This window comes from Poecile atricapillus, chromosome 1, assembly GCF_030490865.1.
Source record: "Poecile atricapillus isolate bPoeAtr1 chromosome 1, bPoeAtr1.hap1, whole genome shotgun sequence".
In the NCBI taxonomy this organism is placed as follows: domain Eukaryota; kingdom Metazoa; phylum Chordata; class Aves; order Passeriformes; family Paridae; genus Poecile; species Poecile atricapillus.
Window position 1 is genome coordinate 66558616 of NC_081249.1, and position 14132 is coordinate 66572747.

Genomic DNA, 14132 nt, shown 5'->3' on the forward strand with positions numbered 1-14132 from the left:
TATTTGCTTATTTATTTTTTTTATTTGTCTAAGAAAAAAAATGAGTGCAAACTCAGGTGTCTCTGTCCGCTATTATAAATTCAAGTCCTACTCAAATTAGTTTGGACGTCTTACAAAAGCAGCCTTCTAGGAATGGTTATAACACATCTGGAGGTACTGCAAGCACACTCTTTCCAGCAGAGATGAAACTGTCAAATATCCAGGGCAGGATGTCTCCATTGCTCCCCAGGATGTGTGCTTGCAGGGAGAGGAGGAAAAAAATCCAGACTTAAACCATAAACCCCAGAAACACTCACGTCTGCCCAGCAGCAGAAGGGAATGCAGGGTCTGCAGCACAGGACTGCAGAACAGGCCTTGGGGGTCATTTTCTCCTCTCCAGCCTCACTCCTAAAGGCAGTGAGTGACAGCTTCCTGTGGTTTTGAGCCTCACTCAATTTGTACAAGCAACTTCCCCCTCTCAGCTGAGGAGCTGTGGTAAGGATGCAAGAAAGCTGACACACCAGACAACAGAAACCTCACACTGGGGATGTTGCAGGACTGTCCACTATCTTGCCACCTTCACTGGCAAGTGCATGCACTTCCTTAGCTGATAGCAACCAGGAAAGATACTTCTCACAATACAGTTGTGAGACCTCTTTTTTGTCCTTATTTCAGCTGGCCAAAAGTAGAGCCCCTCCATATGTTTCTGCTATGCTTGGCCAGGACAGACTTCCCTGCAGTCTGTTAGCACAACCAGAATACCAGAGCTGGGTATTGATGACAATATTGCACCAAAAAAAAAACAAACAAAAAAACCAAAAAAAACCAACAAAAAAACCTACTAGGATTTTTTTATTATTATTATAAAGCACTAAGTGCCCAAGTCATGTTGGATGGAAAAAATCTCAACAAATAATATTCAGGACTGGATACTCCAGGATCTAAAATAAAAAATACCCCTTACTAACTATTAAATCAAAAGAAGATGCTGATACTATATTACTATTCTAGTCACTACAAAATAAAGTGAAATATTAGTCCAAGCATTTTATTTCCAGAGGATCAGCTTTTAACTAAGAGGCATAATTAGTGAGATCAAGTGGTCTGATGCACTCCTGTTCCATTAGTCAGAAGGTATGCAGGAGTTGCAGATTTAGAACCAGATAAGTCAGGGACATGGAAATAGCATAATGTAGAGATTCAGTATAAAATAATTCTAAAATAGAGAAGTCTATTTCAGACTTTCATGAGTTTAAAATAAAGACCTTACTTAACCAGACTATAAACATAAAGCAAAATGTCTTTCTAAAAGGGCTGACTGTTCTTTAACAAAAATGAACCATACCTTTGAAAGATCTCTGAAGTTGCCTGGAAGGGTCAGATCTAACTCTTCAGACTCATAGTTTGTTAAAACCCACGGAAATACAGGGTATTGGTTCAGGTCATTGTATGTTCGTCCTATTGAAAAGGAAAGTTTTAAGAATTAGGAAATAGTGTCCGCTTGTCCAGCTAGAAAAAAATCTAGTGGTTACATTTGTTGCATCACATGTTCCCAGTTCCCACCACTTTGACAGAATCAGGTATGAACAGAAAAAAACCAGTCATTTAGATGCACTTATCTTGAATCAGAAGTCAGCACACGAACTGATATGGTATCTTTTAAGATCAACTAAAATGCCCCATAAACACTTTCTTTTTTTATTTCCATCAAGATATTTTTATATCATGAATGTAGAAATTCAAAAGAACTAGACTACTACTTTCCTAGGAACTTATCATAGCTGGCAAAGATAAAATGAGAGTTCAAACAGCAAGGGGATAAATTTGAGGTTTGCAAATCTAGGTCTGTCCTAGATAGTCCAGTCTAATCCATCATTCCCTATGGTACTTCCTCATAGAAGAAATGGTGAGGTTCCACAGCAACTATGGAATCAAAATTATGAAAGTCATGTTTGCTGTAACACTATTTTTAATCACATTGATAATGAAAAAACAGTTCTCCTGTATAAAAGACAGAGATGACTATCCCAGGCCACTTTCTTCAATCATAAAAGAAGCACTGCTGTCATCCCAGCAGCTCAAATGTGCAAAAACCATCTTTAGATGGTTAGACAATCTTTGAAATGGACAGACCATTTCATAAGAACAATCTGCAACTTCAGTGAACTAAAAATTATGAATTCATCACGAAGAGAAGTGTGTTTGGGAAAGGTTGCTATTTTTTATTCTCTAGTATTTAGTAGAATCTAACATTTCAGTGATAAAACAAATTAAATTGCATAGTCCAGAACTGTCCATCCTATTGCTGTAGTGAGAACCACTCAATATGCAACATGAGTCTTAAAAAACAAAATCAGGTCATAAATATATGTGTGTGTGTATTTATATAATATAATTAGCAGACTGAAATAATCCAGGTTAACAATTCCCAGTCCTGAGGCAGATTTACAGCCCTGTCTCACTAACTGTTTCCTTCCAGATTCTGGACAGATTCCTGGGGTACAAAACCCGGCACAGGAAAACACAGCCTTCCTTGTTCTGAGTAGCAGTTGCAATTCTCCACAAAAATCAGTTCTGCTTTAATGAAATGTGAAACTTTCACTGCTCTACAAACACCTCATTTTTTCAACAGAAGTTGATGAACAAAAAGCATGTTTTTATTTTGCACAAAGTTTCACTGTATACAGAAGTGGATATTCTTAAGAGTTGTGCATCCTCACTTTCGCTCTCTGAAAACATAGATGTTCACAAGAACACAAAAAAAATATTTAAGGTGCAAATATAACTTTGTCAAACAACCAATTCCAGCACTGTGTGCTATATACACAAATAAACATGTATAGAAACAAAACCACTTCTTTAATATCAAGAATGAATGAATGAATGAATGAATGAATACAAAATGAATCTTGGACAGAACAAGAATGTATCAAACAACTAAATCAAGCAGTATACCAGAATTTATCCTTGTAAGGGAGGAAAAGGAAAGGTATCCTCTCCTAGAATATTAATTCTTTTAGACTTTTGGGAGGGGGCTCTATATGTTTTGAAGGAAGACAATTCTGCCTCTTTTTCTACATCCATCAAATCAGAATATTATTTTCCTCTTTGGCATGTGTTTAATTGCATATGACTTGTAAAGTTTCTTGAGATTATCAAATTAAGGGTGCTTTAAAATAAGGGCTCTATAAAACTACAGCTTCATTCAATAAATGTTTTTCCATCAGAATCTTTAATTAAGTTAACAGAAGCGCATGCAAAACCTTCCACAATAGAGAGACATTAGTTTATGCAAAGAGAAGACTAAAAGAACTCTGAGGTCTAGGAAGAGAATGACTGAGACTTGACTGTAGTCCATTGCAAAGCCTAAGCAAAAATGAAGATGCTGCAGAATCAAAACTTGTATGGAGAAGAGCTCATAGTAATAAAAATCTTCAACTGTAACCTTTTAGAGAAGTATTTAAAAACTGAGAACATCCTTTTTCAAAATTTTGAAAGGAAATGTAGGGTCATACAAAATTACGTTCAATTTTGAAATTGAGATCTTTTTCATGCTGTGATTTCATTTAATTTTTATATTTATTTCATTATTTTCATATAGATTTAATTTCAATATTCAGTCAACAAGACTTTGACTGTTCCCATTCCATATGGGAAAATCAATTGTGTGAATAGAGTATAAGAAAAAGCAATCCTGAGTCTCACTGGCATATGAGTTCTTTTTTGCTGAGGAATTACTTATAGTAGAGACAAATGAAGAAATTATCATATGACATTAGCTCCATTTCAGAACACCGCAGTAACTCCTCTGTGCAGTTTTTTAACTCACATGACAAATAATTTGAAGCAGCTTCTCTCTCAGCTTAGGTAGGATAAGCTGAAAATAATGAAGCCTTCAAGATTATGTATTTGGTAAATATAAGTCTTGTGAGAAAAATTAAAATATTCTCTTCTCTCCTACTTTTATTTTTATAAAATATATTTTATTTATGAAAATAAAAACTACTAAGAATAGCTCTTAATTTGTTTTTTAAAAAGTTAGTGATTTATTTTTCTCAATTCAACAATTTTCTCCTTAATATCAACAAATAAAACTGACTCAGAAAGACGAACCTAATTTAAATTGTGAAAGCAGACCAAACCTACGAGGTAAGACCACACATCTGTACTTAACTGAGCAGAGGACAGTGATCTAGGCCTATAATGGGATTACAAATCCCTAATTCTAAACATGCATAAATATTAGTGGTTTCACTTTATTAGAAATGCTGTCTTGATCTGTTCTGGCTTCACAATTGATTATTTTCAGAGTAAAGTCAGCAGATGAATATACTTAGCCATCTCATCAATTGTCTGGTGCTTCCAGCAAGAATTATTTGGTCCTTTCTTTAGCTAAATAAATATAGAACATAAACCTGCATGACTGTTGGTAGTCCCTATACCTTTTCAGAACCTTCAGATTTCCCCTCAAGTAGGCTTACAGAGATTAATATTAAAGGCTGAATATTAAATATTGCAAGCCCTGTGACACTAATCTACTTGAACAATAAAAATGAGGCATAGTAAATGAGATCTCAGAAATATAGGATATGTTTCTTCATTAAAAAAAAAACCACCAAAACTTTTTAATTAAACCATCCAATTTAATGTTTTTATATGGCACTTTAGTTTCTAAGGTAAAGTGAGCTAGAGACAGCTGACAAAGAAATTATAACTGCAATTCCTTGGTGAAAATGTTAATGACAGCAAAATATTGTTTAATTAGATGATTGCAGCATCTGGATTAACACTCTTTAAGAGCGATGTTCCTGTGCTTGTCTGCTTCTTCACACTTTACAGACATTTTGTCATCTCTAGGTCATTAGGAAAGAATTTTTAATGATTTTTCTAGAAGTAAGTAGTTCGAGTTACATCTAATTAGATGACAATAATAAGCCCAACACATGCAGTAGCTAAATATATACATAATTAACCAGTGAGGGCTTGTACATCACAGAGTAAAAAAGTGGAAAATGCTAAACAGGCAAAAAAAAAAAAATCGGTGAGGGGGAAGAAGTTCATCTGAATTTATTACCTAATTGAGGATGTCATTTTTTTCCATAAACCTTTAAAAATAATCCCTTTCCACTAGAAGAAATTACTCACAAAAATTATAGATGCAATTATTCTTAATTTCTTTTAAAAGCAGTGGCATGTAGGATTTAAAAGAATTAAAATTCCAATAAATACAAATGCAAGCACACATTTAATATACTGCAGTTTGAAATCAAACAGCAGGAATTATTTGAATACTGAGAAATAGATTTGAAATCTAGACTTTTAGCTAAAACAGTGAGCACTGCAATGATATTAAAAACAACTTCTTGTTCCAAATCCTCTTGATACTTTTGCTGTAGTGGGACTCCTTTTAAGCACTCTTTTTAATAATGTTTTAAGTGAGAATAGTAAAAATTACCTGCTTCCTATATCACCCAGAGGGTTCAGTTGACATATATGCAGATCCCATGCAGAGAGGACAATTAGTATAATCATAGCTAAAACAAAAGGACCCCCAAGAATGAAGCAGGTAGAGGGAGGAGGGGGGAGGCAACCAGGAAGGCTTATGTCTACACAGCCAGGACAAAAACCAGGGGCATGGAGAGTATAACACTGAGACTGATTGATAAGTAGCAGAGTGCAGTGTTTACCTTAGGGAGGAAAGCCCAGAGATGTAAACATGATGAAATATGCTCGAGCCAGAAAGAAGGGCAAGAAAGAGGTGAAGAGCTTGGAGACAGAAGAGGGAGGTGAAAAAATAGCCAACTAGAGGGCCAGAGAAACAGGTTGAAACCAGGCTTTAGAGAGTTTTGAAGATGGAGAGAGATTTTGAATTGATATTGCAATAAGACATCAAGCCAACGTCAGTGCCAGCAATCACACATAAGATTGGATAGGAAATGATCTAGAAAGAGAGACCATTGAGAGCTGAAGAAGAAAGTTATTAAGTCATGAGCACAGATCACAGTAGGAACAATTAATCTAGACATGAAGCATGGCAATGCTTCTAAGGGGTAACAGGACAATGTAAGAATTAAAGACAACATCATAAAAAGATGGATTTTTTCCAAGAGGATACTTCAAATATTAAGGACATATAGAACAGCCAGGGGCCATGCTTCTCAGGACAGACATACCAGCAAACCAGGGAGAGATTTAAGAAGAGATTAATATATTTATTTCAGCAGTTCCATTGTACAAAGACCAACCAGTCTGTGTAATTAACAGTATTAATAAACAGGCAGAGGACTTCTTGTGGGGAAGGACCCAGCTGCATGATGTCACAACAAGACAAATAAGCTGGTGTCAGAACCCACACTTCTGAACACCACATTTCCAAGACTATTGCTTCTTGTGTAATCTCAGAGGAGGATCACAAGAATACATGAGTGCTTTCTTACTCTTTTGTAGAGGGCTAGAGACTAATTAAGCACCATTGTAAGAAAAAAAAAAAAGAAAGCTACAAAGAATAGGCAAAAAATGTACTAAACCACATTTGTTAGTGGACCTCTATTTGGATGAGAAGACAACACAGTGAAGAAACCTTACTTATCACCTACTTACCAAAAAATAATCCACAATTCTTAAATGTCAAACTTCCATGTTTCTGACTAAACTACAACTTAGATTTGCTGAATAAACCAGTAGGAGCTTAATTGCAATGTGAATTAAAAAAAAAAAAAAAAAAAAAAAAAAAGATGGATATATTTCCCAATAGCTGAAAACAGTAATACTGTTAGAGAATAAGATGCTGCTTAAATAAACAGTTATATTCTAAAACTAGGTCATTGCTGCTAAACTAACAATTGCTGGCAAAGAAGTTGTAACTTATAAGGAAATATTTCTTATGGAATCTCATTACAAAAGAGTATAATTAGGACTGTAATTGGAAATTGGATTTCCAAGAAGGAAGAAAATAACATACATCTTTACTTCGGAAAGGAGGTCACAAGTATATTCAGTACTCTATTTGTGTGTACAAAATAAAAAATCCTGTATTTTCTTCTGACTGCTGAGGGTCCTGTCTGCAGTGCATATAAGATTTTGTGTCTGTTTAATACAGGTGTACTTGGGCAGTTATCAAAACTAACTAAACAAGTTAGTAGAGGTTCTTTGCTTCCAGTACTGTATTTCTGGTATACTTATTAATCTTGTTAGTGCTCCATCAGAAAACACGTATTTGTTGCAAGGGAAATATTTCTGAAGAACACCTTTCAAAAAGACTTACAGAAATACAGGCACAGCTGTAAAAGTAGTGTCACTCAGGCTGCCTCACAGCTCTCGATGCTGCAGTTTCCCAGATCTCATGCCCTGGTGGTACAAGGCCATGCAACAGTGGAGCTAGGATCAGTTTGGGGATGGGAGAGATTCTAGACTTTCTAACATATTTCTTTTTCAAAGCTTTCTTCCCCATGACTGGACTTCGAGCTCATGTGCACTCTGTTGTGGGTGGGTTTCTGGCTTGCCAGGAACTTTATGAGGTGGTTCTTTGCAAATACCCCCAAGTACTTCAGGAGTTTTTGGAACTGAGCTTTCTAGATGAACTGCAGACTTCATTGAAACTACAAAACCTGGTTGATCTTCCAAAAAATAACTTCCAAAAAAAACCTTCTGTCAAAAAGTTGGAAAACTTTGGGTTTTGTTCCAAACTGGAATAAACAGTTTATTGTCATGTGTAGAATTGCCTGTTGGGTTTCAGTCAGCTTTGATTCTCTGATGTTATTTTCAGAAAAGGTTTTGTGTGTGTCATTGGCAAGTTCAGCTACCAAGGATAAATTTTATTCAAGTTTTTAAAAAAATCACATACTGATGAAAGATTTTATGAGATGGTAGAAAATGCAGTGGAATGAGCAAGGCATCCTATGCAATTAACCGATGAGATTACACAAACAAATGATATTTACCTGTAAGATTATTTACCAATAAATCTGCTAGAAATTAAATGTCTTGAGTCAGAGAGACACTCCTAGGGATAGTGACTAAACATTTTTTTTCAAATAGGACAGAAATTCATGGACACACACCAAAAAAAAAGCCAAACAAATAGTCAGTAATCCTTCAGACACTGGCCATAGCAGGTGGAACCTGGAATGCTAATATCAAGCCATCTTATTATCAGACAGATGAGTGACACTAAATGACCTTAAGAGAATCCTGTCTCATGCTATCACCCCAAGTGTTTGGCTATAAAGCCTGCCCAGCAGTACTAGTATCAAACAAGTCGTCCAAAAATATTTTTTTGAGACGTCTGAGATACTCTGAGGGAATTTGTTCAGGCTGAAGCTTGTTAACTGATAGATATGTTAGTGTAAGTGTTACTGCAATTTCTAAATTACTTCAGACATAATGCTGTCTTCCAGGTTTGGATGCTTTGGTGAGGTACCTAAAACAAAGTGACTTTGGAGTTTTAAACTGATTAAAAATAAAAAAAAATAATTTACTAAAAAAACGGCTTATCTCTTGTGTACTCTCATTTAAAGGCCTTAAATTCACTGTTTACAGAAGAAATGAATACATAAAAAGGAAATTACAAGTGAAAGACAGTTCTGTCTATAATGTATTGGACAAGGACTGAGGGGTTCCAGGCTAACTTCCCACTTCTCCAGTAAATCCTCCAAGTTAGGTGAGGCAGCCAGGGAGCCAGCAAGGGTTCGCCTGCATTTCCTCACCACTAGAAGGGCAGCGGATGTGTGAGAGGCAAGAAGCAGCTGGAGACAGGCCAGTGTCCAGAAGCGGATAGCAGCATTCTGGCACTGCACCAGAGGCAATAAACGCTCAGCAGGGCTCCTTCCTCCAGCAGAGATCTGCGGGACCGCAGCTAAAATGCTTGGGAACCAAGCTGGTGAGCCTGCACTGGACTTCACCATATGGACTTTCCAGCCCAGATCTCCAGGAGTTCCAGGGATTCTGCTTTTTGCTCCACTGCACAAGGTAAACATGCCCTCAGATTTCCAACTGTTCAGTGCTAACACTTCTGTATCACACTGGGATAAGTTGATGACACATTTATTAACATCCGTAAGACTAGATGCATGGAAGATGACGACCATCTAAGCACAGAGGCCAAAGCCTGAGGGTTCAAAGCAAGTGAGTTTGACAGCCCCTGAATTCTGCCACTGCCCTACTGGGAAGAAAGCAGTGACTGTCCCCAGACTGGTCAGCATAACCAGCGCTACCTTTGGGTTTCACACTTACATGTGTCTTGTGTCTGGCCTGAGGGTAACCTCGAGCATTAAAGTCAGGACCAAGTAAAGATGGGAGTTGTAATACTGGAGTACAAAGTGATGCCTGGTGGAATTTAATTTGGCTTTCAAATTAAAGCTCACTGAAGTGAAATGTCTGTATGAGGCTCTCCACAGGCAGGTTGATAAGCAGCATGTGTGCTACAGGCAGGAATCATAAGAGTAGACAACCTCCTGGAAATCTCTGTATATCGTGTAGAAAACTGCTGCTTTTTACATTTAAAATTAACGTTGGAGTTAACACATAGAAAAGGAAAAGGTGAAAGGAATAATATCTTCACAAATGTTTAATTAATGACAATTGCCAGAAAAGCTCTTCTTTTGCCAATAACAAATGGATGTCTATGGCAGTTATTTCTCATTTTAAATACCTAATCTGATATTATATTTCATCTCAAAGAACTAAATGAGAAAAGATGCTGTAATCTAATCATACCACAATCCAGGTGACATCTGTACTAGGCAGAATACTGTTGTTATTCTGCTGTCTAGTTGCTGTTGCTGAGAATGATGAAGTAGCGAAATTACATTTTCCCATTATTATTTCCAGACACTCTCTGGCAATGGTTTGTTGACTCTAATAAAGCTTCAGACAAAGCTGTCAGCAGAGGAAATGGCAGAAGGGGAGCAAGGAACAGCCTTCACAGCAATACATGAATCTGAAGTCTTTGTGATAGGTTGTGCATTTTGTGATAAAATTTAATGTGTGTGTGTGCTTCAGAATATATCACAAAGCTGCAGCTGAATTCTAGAGGGATAAATGTATTCTATCAAGTCACGTTGCTTAAGACTTTGACAAACATAAACATATTACAAGGTATTAAAGAGCCAGAAACCTTACCTGCTATAGTATTGAGGAACATCAAGTATTCAAAGTTGGATATCTCCCGTCTCTGCCAGCGCTGAGTCATGTTGGAGGATTTATAAAGTTGTCGGGGTGTGGCCAGAGAGATTCTCCTAGGAGATATATTTAAAGAACGATTTTTTTAAGAGTCTCATTAAATGTTACGATGTAGGGCAAGATTTTAACTGTGATTAATTTCAGATTCTCTCAGAAGCTTTTTTATTTCATTTAATGAAGTCAAGAAGACACTATTACCCTTATTTGAGAAATGGCTAAAATTAGGAACTATATTTTATTTTATCACTACTACAGCATTGCAATAAATATAAATATTATTATTGCAATAAATATAAATATTATTATAAATAATAGTATATTTTGTGGTTTGTTTTATTCTGAACCTGGTTAAAAGACTGTGATTAAAAGAAACTGCAGAGCTCCTGGTGTCAGGCTTGTCCAGAAGGAATAAAAGAGGAATACCATTTCCCTGTTTCAAATGGATATATTGAGATAAGTTCAATAATGTGAGAGAGTGATACATTAAAGTGACATACACTTTCCTCACACAGGTTGACTGTATTTATTACACAATTTGTGCACCTCCTCTATGGTCAACTACCCGTGATTCTTTCCTATATCCCAGTAAGCTTGAAGATTTCTATTTATAGCCTGGTTTCTGAAAGAAACAAATTTTACTCAGTTATCTGCTCACATGTTCATCTGCCTGTCTCTTCATAATGACTTCTAAATTGCATTTCATTCAAATTTGGAAGAGGAGCAGAAGCTCCTATGATACTCAATTTCCACACATTTTTTGAAACTTACATGTCTGGATAAGGGAGAAAGAATCAAACTACATGCCAAGGAAGAGAAAAGCAGAAACCCTCAACTCTTCTATATTCAATTTGACATCACAATAATCAAATACCACGCACCAAGTCTTAAATTAACCATTGCATATACTGTCCCTGTTTGGTAAAATGTAGGGGACTAGAGTCAGTCTAGACTGATGCATTAAAGAAAAAAATCTGCAACAGGCAGAAGCAGCCTCGTTGTTAAAAACTCATTTCTAGAGAAAATAGTTCTTGCCTAAAAAAAAAAGACAAGGAAATTTTTAAAAGGAAAATAAATTCATCTCCTTAAATACCTTTTTAAAAAGAAATTTAGATCTTATGTGTAAAAATAGAGAAATATTTGTATCTGTTAAAAACAACAGCAACAAAATATACAATTCCTAATGTGTAGTCTGAGTTCAGTGAATTTAAAGAATGCATGTAGTAGTATTTATATAGTTTACCAAGACTAAATAGGGACACCCAATGCTTCAGCTTTCAGTTGCACCTTGGGTACACTGTGTGTTATTTCTAGACTTTGGAAGCTGAGTATCTTCTTAAAACTTAGTCATATACAAGGTGTCAAACTGCGCAGTGTTTACAAATATGTGAACCATCTACTCCTAAAGATGCATGTACATACTCCTAGAGATGCACTGAACTCTTTTTCCAGAGAAAGGGTGAGTGAACATTGGTACGTGACTGGAGTGTACAGTTATTACAATTATTTGTCTAAATTGCCAGTGTGTAACTTATGAACATCTGCCGTATTTCAGCTTACAAACTGGGCATACAAAAATGACCACGCAAGTGTATTTACCCAAATAATAGTACATTAGGTCTTGCCAGTTTGGCTAGCCTTATTTTACAGTAGACTATAGGATACCAAAGATAAATACACTTTACAGTACACAGGAGAAAACGCAAAATATTTTAAAGTTGTTTCTATAATCTTTATGAAACAATTTATCTAAAGAAATATCCAAATGTAATCATACTTAATATTGCATTTTATAGAATAACAACTGTTTTTACATAGAACTCTCAAAGACATATGGTTTCTGGTAAATTTCGACTAATGCTACATACAAATTAATAAACACAGAAAATAAAAATAGAAAAGAGATCATTAAATTTACAAAGCATTTCTGTCACAAACTTTCTGTTCCTCCCATGACAAAACAACATTTATGTATCAGTACAGCTTAGTAGCTGCTTTTAGTCTTTATTCACAGTCTCCTAGGGTGCCTCAAAAATCTATAAACTGTCAAGTGCTGGACTTGCATTTGGATGCCTGATTTGAGTGAACTCTACAGAAAATCAAAATATACTAAAAACGTCCTTATTTACTCCGTATCTACGGTGTTTGAAAAATTTATATTTTTTTTCAGCAGAGACTGGAAGAAATTATGCACAATAAATTGGTTCCACACCTTCTTGTTTCAGCTAATACAGGAAGACCCACTGTTTTCTGTTTTGCTAAAACCACCCAACTTTGATCAAACCATTTCTTTCTTCAATATGCCATCACCAATATGAAGATGCACAAATGAATGTGCTTCCTTTGCTGCTAGAGAACAATGAAGTATCTGCTCAAAATGGGAACTGCAGAAGATTCTGATTACAACAAAATGCTCCAAGTTTTCAATTTTTATACATTTAAATGTTTTTAGAAAACAATTCATGCAGTTTTGGTGAAGGAAGGGGTGTTATATATCCCATATGTGGAATGTGACACACCCTCTTTCACAGTCACTTTTCGTTTAGTCAGCTACAATACAATCTCATACAAAGACTATTTAAGTATCTTGCACCTACATGATGTTATGTGTTGTGTTGCTCTTGTTCAGAGAAAAAAATATATATATATAGTTGGGAAAGTAATTTCCCAAGGAAAGGAAGGGACTCATCAACATTCACTTTTAATCAAAATTCTAGAAAGGGTTTTATGCTTTGATGGCATCAAATCTTAGTTTTTCTACCTCTCTCCCTTCACAAAAGTCAACCTCTGCAACCAGCTGTATTGAGATCTGGAAATCCATCACCAAGCTGCTGACATGGCAGAGCTGACCTGATGTTGAATTAGGTTACTGTAACAGCCAAAATACATTTTTTTCAGAAAAAAAGAAGTAATTTGAATTTCTTAATTTTGTTCACTGAAGCCATTGTTTTCTCTAATTCATTAATAGCCCACAGAATTTCACTGGAAGGCATCAGTTAGTGATGAAGATAGCGTGTCTTTTACCAATTCTTTAATCTCTATACGCTGTGAAACCATCAGGCGGCTCACAGTTATTTTCTGAGCTATGATGTTGCCCTCAATAAAAAGACATCAGTAAATTACACCTGAGGTGTTAGAACCATAAAAAGCAGTCTGATAATACCGTGCCAAAAAAGTGAGTATTACTCTACCTATGTAGACTCATACGGAGCTGCAGAAGTTAAAAGACACAGCATTGTCTGCCCAGTTGTATCGTTTGGCAAGGTCATAAGGAAACTACAATCAATGCAACATGTTTCAGGAAGAGTGAAAATGCATTTATCAAAGACAGACTAATTTGATTACCAAATCAGACTGAACTCTTCAACATGTGACTGATTTTAAGGATGCAATTACTCCTTTGTAATAATAAGTACAGGCTTGAACTCTTTTGTTTAATCAAAGCATTAAACAGGCGGTTTGGAAAGGAAGCAAAGAGGCAAACTGAAGACTTGCTCTGAACAGCAGGTCTGCAAAGTCTTAGGAAGCCATAATGGTTCACCTGCTTCTAATCCTTTGAGTCATCAGATCATAAATATTTCTATTTACTTCTACTTCCTTGCACCTTTGTTAATTGCAGAATTTCACCATGAAATCAGAAATACACTTAAAAGCCATGTACTGCATTTATGTATAGCAAAATTTACTCCTTTGGAATGTTCCCAGCATGCATGCAGGCCTTTATGATTCTGTAATTAACTCTAGGTGATGTTTATCAAAGTAGTATCAGAGAGGAAATATTATTTGCATAAATTAAACTAAATAACTTAAGCAAAACAACCAGAAAGGTCTGTTAAGTTAAGATATTTTAAGGTACAAGTTAATCTAGAAAACTATGATGATAAAGAAAAGCATAATGTTTCACTCAGTATAGCAGCTCCTTTTGTTTACTCAGCATAATTTCTCCTTATTTTAGTTATACAAATAAGCATAATTTT

The 14132-nt window shown here is 35.8% G+C and overlaps 1 protein-coding gene across 2 annotated transcripts in view; it reads right to left on the minus strand.

The window, feature by feature from the left end:
- The window catches only part of NBEA (neurobeachin), a 461177-nt gene that overhangs the window by 82135 nt on the left and 364910 nt on the right, over nucleotides 1-14132 (minus strand). For both annotated transcript variants that reach the window (XM_058860312.1, XM_058860303.1), the window contains exons 44-45: nucleotides 10099-10214; nucleotides 1325-1437 (exon numbers count right to left, since the gene is read on the minus strand). In XM_058860312.1, coding sequence (XP_058716295.1) covers nucleotides 1325-1437; nucleotides 10099-10214 — 229 coding nt within the window. The remainder of the gene's footprint in view (nucleotides 1-1324; nucleotides 1438-10098; nucleotides 10215-14132) is intronic.